Source organism: Protopterus annectens, chromosome 5.part0 (genome assembly GCF_019279795.1).
Source record: "Protopterus annectens isolate FY-2018-M chromosome 5.part0, PAN1.0, whole genome shotgun sequence".
Taxonomy (NCBI): domain Eukaryota; kingdom Metazoa; phylum Chordata; order Ceratodontiformes; family Protopteridae; genus Protopterus; species Protopterus annectens.
This window is the reverse complement of record NC_056735.1, coordinates 1,102,943,244-1,102,959,443: the sequence shown is the minus strand read 5'-3', so window position 1 is coordinate 1,102,959,443 and position 16,200 is coordinate 1,102,943,244. Positions and strand designations below refer to the sequence as shown.

Here is a 16,200-nt window from a genome sequence, read left to right as displayed (position 1 = left end):
ATAATATTTGGACCAATGGGTCTTGTAAAAAGAATATAGAGTGTATGTACTTTTAACAGGCAGTGCAGTGGTGCAGTGATTAACGTTGTTGGTTCACGGCAAGACAATCTTTGATTCGATTTTTAGCTGGTGTGTGTTCTGTGCACAGTTTGCATGTCCTCCCTGCATTCTCTTGGGTTTCCTCCCACATTACCAAGACATAGTGTCGGGAGCATTTCTCTCCAGGCCTCCACTGAAAATAGGATCCGTCCTACTCAGACTTTACTGGTCAACAAATGTTAAATAAATAAGTTAGAACCCAGCCACTGGGGATGCACAAGCTAGTGTATTTCTTCGTGCTGGTCCCACTCCCTGATAAATGGGGAGGGTTACGTCAGGAAGGGCATCCGGTGTAAAATTTTTGCCGGATCACATATACAGACAATAATACAGAGTTCTATACTGCATCAGTTGATGCCCGGGTTAACAGTGACCACCACCAGTACTGTTAGCCCACAGGGTGCTGGTGGAAATTGGGCTACTGTTGGCCGAAGGGGGGATGAGAAGGAGAACAAGATGGGGAAGGTATTCCTGGAGGCAGGAGGAAGGTTAGAAGTGTGGAAGTGAGGGTAGGAACTTTGAATTTTGCCAGTATGACTGATAAAGGGAGAGAGCTAGCTGATATGATAGAGAGAAGGAAGGTCAATATATTGTGAATGCAGGAGCCCAGAAAGAAGGGGAGTAAGGCCAGGTGTATCTGAGGTGAGCTCAAATTGTTCTACCGTGGTGTGGATGGGAGGAGAAATGCGGTAGGGGTTATCCTGAAGGAACAGTATGTCAAGAGTGTTTTGGAGTTGAAAAAGAGTGTTGAACATAGTGATGTTTATGAAGCTGGAAACTGATGATGTGATGATGAATGATGAAAGCTTAAAAAAATACTCTAACAAAATTCAAAAGGATTGATGAGGATTTATTCCAAGCCCTAGACAGGCCTCCATTTACTAGTCAGGTCCCAATCAAGACCGTTCTTGCACAGAAGTGCAGGTAGGCCCCATGCAATCCAAGATGGCCTGGAAAATGTGCTCAGAACAAACCACTACAAACCGTTCCCGAAGTTGCAGGCCTGGATCTGGACTATAATACAGCTACTAGGTACCCTACTTTCAGCAGGAAACACTAGAGAATGTTTAACACAGCAGAAATGTAGTGGTGAGACACTGAAAAATCATTTAAAACAGCTGAAAACCAGCCAGGAGGCTCTAAATAATGATTTCCAACAAGAAGTATGCTACCTGCACACAAATCCATATTAAACATACACAAAGCTAACAATTCAGCAGGTCAAGCCCTATAGGGTAACCAGATTTCCAGATTATGGAATTTCCTCCCTCTACGTATAAGGCTCAATAACTTCTTTTCCTCATTCAAAATACAATTGAAAATCCACCTAACAGACTCATGGCTGTGTTTTTGTAGCACACCTGGATAACCGTAACAACCCCCTCCCTTTAGTGTACCTCTTTAACCTCATCACCTGTCCTGGCAATAGGCGGTCTTGTTGAAGTAATCAGCAGTCTCCTATGTAAGTAAATTGTAAATAATTCTATCGGTACTTGCGTATTATCGCAGCCAGATTCGTACCGCCTCTTTTTTTCCATTGCGCTCTTTGGAGGAACGGTATTGTCGCACAGTTGAACAGGGGAAATGATACATTCAAAAGATAGTGTAGTCATGTAGCATGGAGTGTACTGACAGCAGAAAGGAGGCGAGTGACACATATCGGAGAGATTCATCCACAAAGGCCTGCAGAACAGTGGCAGTGGTGTTTTGATGATCGAAGTGTGAGTTGCAGTACTGGAGCCAGTAGTACACACACTGGCACTGCCTATAGTATGTTATGATTGTGGTATTATTGTCACCATCTTTTAATGTTGACACTGTAATGGTCAAACCTGTTGCTTGCTATTTGCTACCTTTACAAATTCACATTAACAGTACTAGGTGTATGAAGCGGGTTAACAGTTTACACCCCGGCACATGAGTTCCACTGGGGAGAAAGGCCGCAGTCCCTGAAAAATCACTGGCCAAGAAGTTACTATTCCTTACAGGCACCTTGCCTTTTGATAATTACTGCCCATGAGAAGTTACAGGGTATTTTCATGAGCAACTTCACCTTGGCTAAGCATGTGATCAGGAATACAGGATTTATAATGCAGTGTAGCAGTGTGGAGTTCACAGAACAAATGAAGTACGCCACCCAGGAATAGAAAATTTGACCATTATTCATGTTCCTGCCTCATATACCCAATGTGACAGAGTAAAACTTAGTGGTTTGCACACCCTTTTAATGTTCAGATACCTGTTTTCGCAGAAACATTACAAATTATGCCACTTCTGAAATCTGGTTGCAATAATACGCAAGTATCATTGTATCTAATGACGGGTATTGCAATATTCAGCAATTCTTGTTCTAAAGGAATTAACTATACTCTAAATACAATGTCTGCCACTCATTCTTTCATTATTAGCATCCTTTTATAAATTAGTTTCACCTTTTTATTCTGCTGTTCCCCTTCTTTATTATAATTTTTGCTCACTAGTTAAAATATTGTGTACAATTTACCATCAGGGAGTGTCACAGATTTATGTACTTGTTATGATTCTGTTTTTATGTTTAGGACTGTGTTTCATGTGTTATTGTAACTCTGGAGATTTTCTCTCGGGGCTTCTGCCGAAAAGGTGGTGTCCTCCTATATCAGTGTTGCAGTATTCTTTCCTGTCATAAACTCCTGCCTAGGGGAGCCTGATGTTCGGCCAGTATACCAAATCCTTGTGATCTTGTATGCACCGTACATCACACATATGCTCCCTGTAGAGGATGTAGGGCATAAAAGTGACATACAGATGCAGTTACCCAGAACTTCTTTGGCACCAGTCTGAATTCCATTATCGCTCATTGGTCTGAGAGCCTTGTTGCTGTGCTGAATACCTAGCCGTCAGATCTTGTACCTTTTGCTTACCTAGAGTTCATGTCATCCAAGGAGGGAAAATGTTAGTGTGGGAGACAGATTCCCCATAAGGATAGTCACAAGCAGTGTCTCTCTTGTTTGGGCATGTCCCACAACCATAACTGTTGAAGTATCTGTAAGGCTTTTGTACCTAAGACACTCAGTAGCCGTGCATCTTTCCTGGCCATTTGTCTTGAAAACCAGTGTCTTAAACAGTTAGCCCAGGGTAGCATGGCAGAATCCATTAACCGCAAGATACTCCCACTAGGTAAGAAGTCATCCAAGAAGTCTCAGCTGGATTCTTTGGCTGTCTAGCCTGCACCAGATGAACTTCTAGAAGCGGGTAATAGCTCTGTAGGCCATTTTGCATCTATATCTGATTCCTCTGCTGCAACCCAGTCAGAGGCCACCATGGATCTGTCTTTTTGCACGTCATCTGAGGCTTTGCAGACATCTGCTAAGGGCATCATGGGGGAGCCACAACTGATTATCTTGGAGGGTCCGGTAGGGATTCCACAGGTATTGGTCAGGGCGAAGGTTCAGGTCACTCTTATTGAATCTCTGCAAGGGTTGGAACCTCCGGTATTTGTTAGGGCTGAAGTCCTTTCCAAGAAAAGATGAAAGGTGAAGCATATTTTGATCCATCCTTATGATCCTCAAATTGAATGGCAAGAGTTTACTCAGGGATTGTTTTCTGCCTCAGTGGCCCTGAAGCCTCCTCAAGGACTTTTGCTGCCTACTCCTCCTTGGACCATATAATTAGTATGACATGTAAAATATTGTGTGATAAGTATAAGAATCAAGAATCAAACTACATAGAAAAATCAAATTTATGGGAACAATAGTGCCGAACAATGTTCAGGAAGAGGAATTTGGTTAAAGGAAAGTCAGGAATTGAGCAAGTTGTTTATGTGAATGATGATGGTTATAAAGAAAATGTAAGTTTAATGCATGAAAATAAAAAAGATTGCTATTTGTTTTATTTTCTGTTGTGTACATAGCAAAGTTTTGTCTGCAGCATATGAATTTAAAAGTATTTAAAAAGTAGTTAGTGTTGCAACAGTGAATACACTCTTAACTTCTGTAATTATGGTAAGTTCCAAACATATCTCTAATTTCTGGATGAACATGTTTAACTGTAGCTAGGAGAAACCTGTTATGTTCTCAGAAGTACATTGATCCCATTCAGAGCCTCCCTCTCAATTTGAATTACTGTTACAACTGCATTTTAACTTGTATCTCACCCCTTGAGTTAAATGCTCGACAGTGAGATAACTAATAGTTTCAGTCTGGCCAAAGTTATTTTCCCCTTCAACGTAAAATAATCTTCAAAAATACAGATCCAGTATTCTTATTTGGTAAGCTTCCCACAAACTTTGCGTTTTACATTTATCTTGTACGCTCACAGGTACATTGGAAGAAACTGTTCCTCTTTAAACATGGAGTTTTACTTTTGGCTGACTCTTAACTTTTCAGTTCAATGACAGTCTTGTACAAGTTAAATGTTTCCTCAGATCGTTGAACCAAGAAATTTCTCTGCCTGCCCAAACAGTCATGTAGCAACAATAATTTGCTTATTACAGTATGTTCACCTTAACTATTAGTAGTGTAGACGCAACAGTTGTCCTCAGAATATTGTATCTTAAAGGGAAATTCTTATACACCAATATTCCTCATTGTGCAGGTTTGCACACTCTGGAAAATTGGTTAAATAATTTTAATTTATATAGTCCGGGTTTAAGTACCTTTTTTGTCTTGCAGAATATTTTTGACTAAAAATGTTTTTATTTTAGACAGTGTTATTTGCAGTTACAGGGCACTGCTATGGGAGCCTTTGTTGCTCCTGTATATGTGGATTTTTTTTTTGGATATGTTGAGCAATTTTTGATGTATGATGTCATAACATTTGTATTGATTTGATATTTGGCTTTGCTATTTGGATGACTGCTGGTTTATTTGGACATCTGATGTAGAATTTTTGTTAGAATTTATTCAGTATCTCAATGATAATAAGTGGGGATATTTGTTTTACTTCTAAAATTTCATTTTTAGATGTAGTGGTTGAGAAAAAGTTGGATGGAACTGTTAAAACTTCCTTATACAGGAGGAAATTCCATAAAAGATTCCTTACTACAGGCATCTTTTTGTCATCCTAAATATATAATTAATAACATTCCTCTTATCACAGATAGAAAAGAATTTGCTGTTTTGATAATGTTAATCAAGGTTTAACGTCTAGATTTATTAATAAACGTTATGATCCTAAAATATTACAACAGGCTTTGGATAATACTAATAATAAATCAAGGGACACATTATTAAAATATCAAGATTTGAATGAGCAAGTTTATGGCGGGCGAAAACTAAGGTTGGTTAACATCTTTGGGAGTAATATTAGTTCTTTTCACCAGATTGTTCACAATCATTGGTTTATTTTACAGATGGATAAAGATTTATTGGAAATTCTCCATGACAAATGTTCTTTTTCTTATAGACAAGACTGTAGAAAATTATTTTACCCATTACAAGAGGGTTGAATGTAGTACTTGACGTACAAACTACTTTGGATGGCAATATTTTAAAGGAGTCTTTCCCTTGTGGTGCATGTACAGTGTGTGTTATTATTTTCAAAAGTAAGGAATTTTTATAAAAAAAAGTCCTACAGTTTATGAAATTAAAACTGCTATTACTTGTAATTTATGATGGGTTATATATTTAGATGCATGTTCTTGATCTTTCTATGTTGGAAAAACGTCTTGTTTTTTTTAAACTTGTATATTTGAACATCTTAGTGGCATTAAATGTCAACGTTAATCTAATGCCTTATTTAAGCATGCCCTTAAGCATCCTAATGCCCAGTTTAATTTTTGGGTATTGACAAAATTATGTTTGGTGGTTCAGATAAATGAGAATGGAAAAACATGCTTAGTGTAAAGGAATGTTTTTGGATTGTGAAATTAGCAGCTTTATTTTCTCCTAGTTTGAATGTATATTGGTTTGTTTTGCATTTGTATACAAGTACATGTCTTTAAATGCAAGTCCAAGGAAATGTGATGTCATCTTTAAATAAGTCATTTGTGATACACCAGGTGTTCAATCTTCCAAAGCCATTTTGGTAATACAACCAGTGTTTTAAGCCAGCCTTCACTGACAGAAGCTTGCAGTCTTGACTAGACTTTTCTGTATTTCTTCCTTTCTGCTTGGGAGGGTTGATTCAGTGTGGGTGCAGAGTGGATATGGTTTCTTAGTCTTTAAGAGGAAGGCTGTTAGCAGCTGGGGGAGGGAAGGTCTGATTGCATAGGAGTTTGAGCCCTTTATTGAACAAGGAGCCATTGTGTCTGTCAGTGTTTTGCAGTTATGTTCATGATAGGGAAGTGAATGTGCTGATTTTATTTGTCAGTGCGTAGATGTGTGTGGTGGTTGATTTTGATTCAGATGCTGTGAGGAGGATGTTGCATTCAAGTTGGTAGAGTAAAATGCTTTCCTTGTAGTAATTCTGTTTTGGTAAGAACGTGAGATATACTTTTTGTTGGCCTAAAATATAGAGGGATTGATTTTTCCTTATATTGTTGAGGTGAAGATGAGGAAGGGGTGAACCATATTCCAAGGTATTTAAAAAGAGGCAGTGTTTTCTTGTATTGGTGGTGGTGTGGTCATGGATTTGCAAGGAGGTATTTTTCCTTTCGTGACAAAGGTCAAAGTTTTTGTTTTGATTCAGTTGAGGAGGAGATTTTTGTTGGAGATACAGTATATTAGGGCTAAGAAGTCTTCATTGCAAGTCTTTCTGGAGCTTGGGTGCTTACTTGTTTGAGCAGAAGAATATATCTGTGATGAGTGAGATGGGGAGATGAGAAGTTTATTTATGAAGCTGGAGAATAATCAGTGAGCAAATATGGAACCTTGTGACATTCCTTTTGTCCTTTTGAATGCTGTCTGATTGGGAAATTGAGATTGCACTGAAGTTCACAAGTATAAGTTAGCAAGAGGTAGAGGAAATGTGTGTTGGTATCCATTTGGAAGAGTACATGTGCAGGACCATGTGACTGATGTTTATTGACTAGGCTTTGGAATTGATTAGGGCTTGAGTCAGTTTGAGTTTCAGAGAGAAATATGTTCCATTTTTGCAACATAATCCAAGTACAAGGTATCTCCGTGTTGTTTTTTTTTCTGGACTGTATTTCAGCCGAATAATCGGGATCATACCATACACTCATTTATTTCACCTTTATATCTTTTCTTGGACCCAACGATTTTAACAAAACCCTTTCCTTTTAAGTTCATTGGTTTGAAAGCATACCAAGAAGGGTCTAGAGTCAGCCAACCCAGAGTGATTGTGGGAGAAACCCTGTGGATTCTCTCACTTCCTCTCTATTCTTTGAGCAGACCACTCCATTCTTACCAGTATATCTTTCATGAACTCCACATAATTCACAGCCATAGCCATTTCAGGATTATCTTTAACATGTTTTTTGTCTGCTTGTGTCTTCTGTATGTACACAACTTTAGCCTCTAATGGTTACATTTGCTTCTGAGGTAGTTATTCTGTATTTTACCTCCATCTTGTTCCCCTTCAAGCCACCAGCTGGTCAAAATGAGAACTCAAGGGAGTCCATTCACAGCAAGTAAAGGTTTTATGTGGTTCTCTTTATAATATCTTTTTATAGTAGTCTTAATTTGAGGTAATACTTTTTAGATAGTTTAGAATGCAGTGTTTCAAGGCTTTTTTGATATTTTTAATATGTAAAGTAGCAGTTATTCATAAAAAGTAAAATTAGATTGTTCTGTACACACTTCTTTAACTGATAATTTACTTTTAGGAAAGCTGGTGTAAAGAATGGCATGTTTTTTGGACAAGCAAAACAGATGTGTCCAGATCTTTTGGCTGTACCTTACAATTTTCAAGCATACAAGGAAGTTGCACAAACTATGTATGAAACGCTAGCAAGGTAAGTTGCATAGTGAATTTGCAGTTAGTTTACATTTACAGTTTTACTGCATCTTATTTAATTAAAGAAAAATATTTTTAGAAGCTAGGCTGTAAGGATAAGTAGATTAACTGTTGCTTATGATCATTTTGTGAAATGTGGATGTTTTGGTGTTTAAAGAAGTTACGAATGATGTAAGTTCTTCTTCTTTCGGCTTTTCCCGGTTAGGGGTCGCCACAGCGGAACCCCAGTCCGCTAATTATTGGCAGTAGATTTTTACAGTGCCGAGGTGCCAGCCCAACCTTCAACGAAGGCACGCCCATTCACGCATGTCTTTCGAACGCGGGGAGGACATGCAGACTCCACACAGAAGGCGCTCCAGCCAAGAATTGAACGGGAGAAACTCTTGCTGTGAGGCGACAACGCTACCGCTGCACAACTGCAGCTTCTTACGAATGATGTAAGTGAGAATATTAATAATCTGTACAGGGCAGGAACTGATTGTAAGACCCAATGAAAGAATGGTGATGAGTGTCGAATGATGCTTCTATGGATTTAGCATCTACAGTGAACTCCAGTAATATAAAGCAAACTGTAAGAAATAATTGGAAAATTGTAGCTAACTCTGATGTAGTCTAAAAATGTAGGCCTATAACTTGTTTATCAGTACAGCTTGTAATAATCTTAAATGCCAGCAACAATCTGAATCTTAATTCTTAAAAGAAAAAATGCACTTTCACTTTGGATTCTGCAAAGAGTGTGAGTATATAAAAAGAAACAGTGAAAATTGTTTTTCAGGAGGAGATGTTACTGCTTCCCTGGATATTTTAATTGTATGCCCAAAAATATGATGTATATGACTTGTTCCTGTTGTCCATTATATCATGTTGGCAGACAAGTAGAAAGTTAAATGAATGTATGTATCATTTGTATTAGGAGTTAGAACAAGAAATGTGACATGCTTTAGTTAGACACATGGTGGTATGTGTTCATTTTAAACAATGCTTTGGGCAATGTTGTTGAGTTATTAAGAGAGACTGACATGGAGGATATGTAGGAAGTAAGGGGCCAGTGGTGTGGAAGTGCAGTACTTGGCATTGCCTTACACAAGGCTGTTGTGTCTTCATTAATTATTGCTAAAACCACATTCACAGTCAAAAGTGAAGCACACAGTTTGTGGTTGTTTAACTGTACCAAACCTTGTTACATTTGTAGCAAGCAGCTTACTAAAGTTTCAGAAGAGCTTTTTTTTTTGGGGGGGGGGGGGGTCTTCAACTTTCCCAAGTTTTGCTCCACTACATTGAGTTCATGGTGCCTCATTTGAAGCAACTACACAGGATTCCAGACAGCCTAGCTGCACAGTAATAGAACATGTTTTGCAGGTACATTTGGTTGCCTTTGTTTTCCCTGGATTTGATCAGTAGGCAAGTTTTAAAAGTAAGTTAAAGCAGAGGACTCTTGCAGTGGCGGCTGGTGACTTCAAATCAAAGGGGGGCTGCAGGAGACAGCTGAATGGGTGGGGTCAATTGGAAGGGGTGTGGCCAACTAGAAAGGGGAGGGGCTATGTTCAAAACCACAAAAACTAACTAAATACACTGCCCTGGGTGCCAAACTGTCATTATGGGAGTCCAATCAAGACAAAACGAAGTGTCGAAAAATAAAAATATTTCAATGCATTGGCTGCATGACAGCTTACTTAATATCTAGATGGAAACAAAAAGGTTGTGAGGCATGAAAAAATAAATTACTTTTTAAATACATTAATGGAATGCCAGTCAAAATCAAGTATAAGAAAAACAAGCAGCACTTAACTCAAACCACTTCTTGCACTGCAGTTCTAATTATAATTTATATTCAGCTTTATTAAAGTACCACGTAACATGCTGAAAGTAGAAATCTCTGATGCCCCCACTTGTAAAAATGTTTCTTATCGAAAAAAAGACCTGCTGCCTGACAACTATCTACTTGTTTCATGGGGAAAACATGATCAAAGTAAAAAATGAAAAGCAAACAAGAAATAAGCTCAAGATACATTGCTTAAAAGGATTACTGTACTGTATGGACCACACGATTGGCATTCTGTTTAGTTTACGGGTAAAGCCTGCAGAGATGACTGGAAGTCTCCCAAGTGTAATGAGCTTCTTAAAATAATGTAATCCTGTCCTTTATTACAAATACTGTCATATGCATTTCAATACCCAAGGATTATACATTATCTAGTTAAGCATTCTCTACATGGCAACAACAGAAAGGCTTTCAATGTTGGCAATTCTTTAACAGTATGCTTATTAAAGCTTACTTGCATCTTACGATCTCAGCCAAGCTTACCTGATGGTCATTAAAGTATTGATACTTAAACACAAAGCAACAGGCACTTTGAGTAATAAGCATAAATCAACAGTACAAAAAATATGACAGAAACCAGACCATTCTGCAAAAATCAGGGACAGATGAGAAGCCACTCTAGTACTTGTGTCTACCTTTGGGGGGGGGGGATACTCTGCACATTTACACTGCATAACTACTCCTTGCCTTGCTTCGACACATCCAGAGTCACTACATGGGGGAGTGGGGTGCAAAAAGTTTGTCACAATTTGAAATGTCTCTGGCTGACTGTGATGGCCCTGACACATTTGTCATACCTCTCAACCAAAGAGCAAGAAATCTGGACAAAGACATACAAAGAAGTGGGACAAAGGCCCAAAAATAAGGACAATTTTTAAATATTGCTCTTATAAAGGTAATAGAATATGTCTTGCATTAGTATGAATTTTCTGAATGGTATGAAATCTGAAACTCAAAAGTCTGTCATTATTTTCTAACTTCAGTCTTTAATGATTTGTCACTCATTTGCCAAAAAAAACACAATTTTATGAAAAATGGACCAAAAATGTGATGTAAAAATATAAAATAGCCACACAATACAGCTAGGAACCTGTCAAAGAAGGTACACTATAATATTAGTACTGCTAGCTTGAGCAGCTGAAAAAATAAAATAATCTACATTCATTTCTGAAATAAAAGTAATCTATGACTCTGATTATTACAGTCATTTCTTAATTATAAACCCTCCATGTTTTCTTCCAAAATTGCTATTTTGCGGAGGGATTATTAGGGGGAAGAGCAACATTTTGAGCCAAAATCAGGGACAGTTGAGAGGTTTGGCTATGCCTAATTCTATAAAGCAATGTATTTGCATGTACCTCTCAACCTGTTAATGCAATAAATCTGGACAAGGCCAAATATATTGGGGGAGCATATAAACAGTACTAAAAATTGCTCTTGTATAAACTGAGACAGTTGATAGAACAACAGGTCTTACTTTAGCATGCATTTTTCTGAAGGTTATGAAGTCTGAAACTCAGTGTGCCATTATTTAGTGACTTAATTCCTAAATGATTTGCCAGAAAAACACAAATTTTATGAGGAACAAACCAAAAATAAGAAGCAAAAATCTATTAAATTCTTTGAAAAACTGGACAGTTGGGAGGTATAGTTCAGCTGGGTCTGTCTTTAAGTTTGCCACCCTTCCCCCTCACAAAATCATGGTCGAATGGAGCCTCCCCCTGCAGCCATTCCAGTGATCCATTACTTGGCTATTTCACTCCATTTACCATAAACACTAATGTGTGCATACTGATTTACTTCTATGATGATTTGGACTTCATTTAAACGTTTTATTTTGCATTTTACAGCACAAACACCAAGACATCTGCTAAACAAACTTAGCATTAAAACGTCTCTGCCCTTGAAACTCGCATTCATTGAAACAGCATAGAAACCCACATTCAAAGAAAATACATTTTACCAGTGGCAGATAAAGATTAATTCTGGGCTGTTTTCAAATCATAGGCCCCTTGCATATGAAACATACATGTGTTCTTTGATACACCTTCCTATTGTTTTGAACATTTTTCCAGTAAACTATGAAACAAAACGCATGCACCAATAATGACAAAACTGCCCAATTCAGAACATCTTTCCAGTAAACAATGAAACAAAATGCATGCACCCATAATGACAAAACTACCCAGTTCAGAACAATTCCATCATAAATGTCTACTCAAACATCTACAGTCCACCATTATGAGTAAATATGCACAATTCTACAGTCCACCATTATCAGTAAATATGCACAATCTCTGAAGAAGTATGATAAGCTAGTAATATTGCAATAGGAAATGGATGGCAAACTGATAACAGGCTCATAGTTAGTATCTTAACTTTTTCAGTACGGCAGCATGCACCCCTTGTGGGAGTAGAACCAACAACCTTCTGCATCAAAAGCAAGTATACAACCTGTTGTGCTATTAACAATGCAAGCTGACTTAGCATAAGCAGCACTAAACTTCTCTTCCCCTGCAGCTCTCAGCTCCTTGTAAAATCTACTCAATAGTCAACTGCATCTCAACTTCGCAGCAGAAGAAAACTGGAAAAAAACAAATTTATTGGGGGGGGGGGGTCAAAAGCCCAAAAAACAGGGACACATTAAACATTGCTTGTATAATCTTGGAAAGTTGCTAGAATAAAATGCTGTGTTACCACCATACATTGTACTGCCAAGGTCCCTGTGCAAAACAGTCAGAGCAACATACTACTACGCCAAATCAGCTGCTTTGTGAAAGAGAGGAAGACTGAAACTTAAATGGCTACCATTTAATGAATTCAGTTCTCACCATAGCTGTCAACCTGGACAAACCCAGTAATGAGGGAATACAGCCCTCAAACATATTAAATGAATTCAGTTTTTGCCATAGCTGTCAACCTTAGCACAAAAAACCTGGACAAAGCCAATAATGGGGTAATACAGTCCCAAAAATAAGGACAAATTTCAAATATTCATCTTATAAACTTAGAAAATTGCTAGAATAAAAGGTTGTGTTACTATGTATTTTCGGAAGAATATGAAGTCTGAAATTCAAATGCCTGTCAATTTTACTTCTGACGGAACAAAAACAAATTTCAGCAGAGGCCCAGGGAGAAATACTGCAGACACATGTCTTTGTAAAATGGCAGAACACTAGAGCAAATCCACACAAACACAGGGATGAGATGCAGACTCCACACAGAAGGCACCCCAGCCAAGAATCAAACCAGAAAACTTATAGCTGTGAGGCAACAATGCTACCACTGCACCATCAAATATATAAGGAGTTAAACCTTCAGAAACCTGAAGTCTGAAATTCAAATGTCTGATAATTTTATTTAACATTTGTTAATCAGGACAGTCTGACTTGGAAGAAAAACAATTTTCAGCAGAGGCCCAGGAAGAAATAATGCAGGCATGTCTTTGTAGCATGGGAGGACACAAAAGCAAACCCGCACAAACACAGGGAAGAAGATGCAGACCCCACACAGAAAGCACCCCAGCCAAGAATCAAACCTGAGAATCTGCAGCTTTGAGACAACAATGCTACCACTGCACCATCAAATATCAAGCATTGCAGTATTTAGAAACCACAGATATTATGAGGAAGAGATCAGATCAAATATGAGGCAAAAATCTGCAAACACACAGAGAAGATGCAGACCCCACACAGAAGGCACCCCAGCCAAGAATCAAACATGAGAACCTGCATCTGTGAGCAACAATGCTACCACTGCACCATCAAATATCAAGCATTGCGACATTTAGAAACCACAGATATTATGAGGAACAGATCAGATCAAATATGAGGCAAAAATCTGCAATTTTTTTACAAATGGTGGTGGGTAGGGAATTCAGGTCCTTAACACCTGCATACAAGGTACAGGGTTCAAGCCTGAGGTATTCCCTACCACACCACCATGAGTTTGTTCTAGCCACCAGTATATAGCAACTGTGGCATTTACACACACGCACACACACCCACACCCAGACATGATCTCTTCGCACTCATCCCCAACGAGACTCCAGTCTGCCTGCCAACGTTGCAGTTTGTGTTGGCACACACACACCCTTACCTGGAGTGATCCCTTCAATCCATGCCCACGATCCCTTTGTGCCATTAAATCCATGCCTGCGACCTCATGATCCCTTCGCGCCATTAAATCCATGCCTGCGACCTCATGATCCCTTCGCGCGCATCCCTGACAAGACTCCAGTCTGCCACCACGCAAGATTTCCCCGATGAGACTCCAGTCTGCCTGCCAACGTTGCAGTCCGAATTGGCTCCATTTCCTGTAACAGTCTATGCAGTTACAACTGCATAGACTTCTGGGATGTCTGTTGTTAAGAGTTTTCTAATCCGGACTGCTGCTGAGACAGTCTGCGCATGCTCCAGACTGTCTCAGCAGCAGTCTGGACTAGTGCGCATGCTCGAAAGTCTGCGTTTTTTTTATTTTTCTTTTTTATCTTTATTTACTTTCTTTTTTTATTTTTTACAGCTGGGGGGGCTGCAGTCCGGCAGTCCAATAGCACGGGCCGCCCCTGGACTCTTGAGTTACTAGGATTGGGTCTGCTAAAATCATGTAATCATTTATGAATGTCATTTAAATTGTTGTGACCACTATCACATCCTGATGAAGTCTTAGTACAAGAGGGAAGCACTTATTGAGAAGTGTTGTGAATAATGTGTGACCTTGCCCTGGAATTCCTGGAAGCATTTTTGGAGGGTTTTTTTGTTAATGGAGAACTCCACCCAAAATTTTTCATTCCAAAAAAATGTTTTTCCTTCCCTGTAATCAGGACCGGCCATTGCTCATCTGGTGCCCTAGGGAAAAGGTCTCCACAGCCCCCTGCCTCAACACCACTTTGTGGCCCCATTCTGGTCTACCTACTACACCACCCAGATGACTGGAAAAATGCCCCTGCTAGAGCAGCGCCTTAAGCGGCCACCTAGTTGGCCTATGCCTAAGGCTGGCTATGGCTGTAATGCAAAACTATACACTTTACATACAGAAAAAAACACAATTTAATAATTATTTTTGCCTTTCTTTTCTGCATTTGTCTCATCTGTTACATCACAACAGCTACTAAGAGTGGCACAGTACCATAGGTGTGCATTCTATTCGGGCAACATAAACTTAGTTCCCCCTCCTTTCTTAACGCATTAACAGATACTCTCCCTGTCCCCATAGTTTATTACAAATCAAGGAAACAGGGTTTAAGCATAGAATAGTAGCATAATTTTAAACTTCTTAGCACTGACCTGGGGCTTGGTTCTATAGGTGACTGTTTTTGCTGTTGCTGGCTGCTTGACTTTGTGGTTCCTTCTCTATTACCTCACCACTGATTGGCTGAAGCTGGGTCTCTCCTCCACTGATTGGCTGTTAGCTCTCTCCCTCCCCTGTCAGTGTTTGAACGGAGGTTGTAAATTCCACCTACCTGAAGGGCAGCATTTTTAAAATCCTCTCTGTAGATCTGTAGTTGCTTTGGCATTCTGAAATAGCATACTAACCAGGTAAGCTTTCTAAAGTGAAAATGTTTGCGATATTTCTTTAATCCTGATATGCTGTAGATCTATCTACTCTGATCAGGACTAGTACAAACAGCAAATGTATTTTCTGTGATAGCACTGCATCTGTTAATTATCTGAGTAGTTTCCCAGTCGCTAGCTCAATCGGAAGCCCTACCTGGTACTGCAGTCAACTGTCTTGATTCTCAGATCATGAACCTCCTCCTTAATATATAATAAGTAGTGTGCGGTCTTGTAACAGAGCTACATGCAGCTATGGTAAACATATTTTTGTAATGAACCGGAATCCTAGAGTTATATATAAGCATATTACAGTGAGTGTGGTATCTTACATATTATAGCTGTGGCTGTTAGTTGTCAATTGCTTTCAAAGTGCCTGAAGCCTTTTACCTTGTGATGAGTCTTGGTGTTAACCCTGAATTGCTTGCATGTTAGTGCTGTCTCAAGTTATGTGATACTGCTGTTTTTCCCTGATAACACTTTGTTAATTTAAACATTTGTGCTGTTGTGAATGCTACACATACGTCTTCTACTTAACTTCTACAGAACGAACACTGTGATTGTGTATCTGTCTGGTTAAGTTTCCCACTCATTGTAGTGTGAGTGTATCCCCCCACTGAACCCATTGCCTGGAACAATCACCTCTTCTTCATGTACCACCATGTGGCAAAGCCTTGTTCTGACAAGTGCAGACAGTGTATGTCCTAGATTTGTGTGTGTTATACATACTTTATAAATGAGATCATAGGAATGCACACTGTTTGGGCCCCATAGACTTAGTTCCTCCTCCTTTCTTAACCCATTAACAGATATTTTTCCTTCTTCCATATTTTATTGCAAATCAAGGATACAGGGTTGAAGCTTAGTAGCTTTATTTTAAACTTTTCGGCG

General features: G+C 39.0%; 1 protein-coding gene across 1 annotated transcript in view; it reads left to right on the top strand.

Annotated features, from left to right (window-relative positions):
• REV1 (REV1 DNA directed polymerase) overlaps window positions 1-16,200 on the top strand; it is a 4,137,464-nt gene that overhangs the window by 2,051,185 nt on the left and 2,070,079 nt on the right. The window contains exon 10 of the mRNA XM_044071967.1: window positions 7,805-7,933. Coding sequence (XP_043927902.1) covers window positions 7,805-7,933 — 129 coding nt within the window. The remainder of the gene's footprint in view (window positions 1-7,804; window positions 7,934-16,200) is intronic.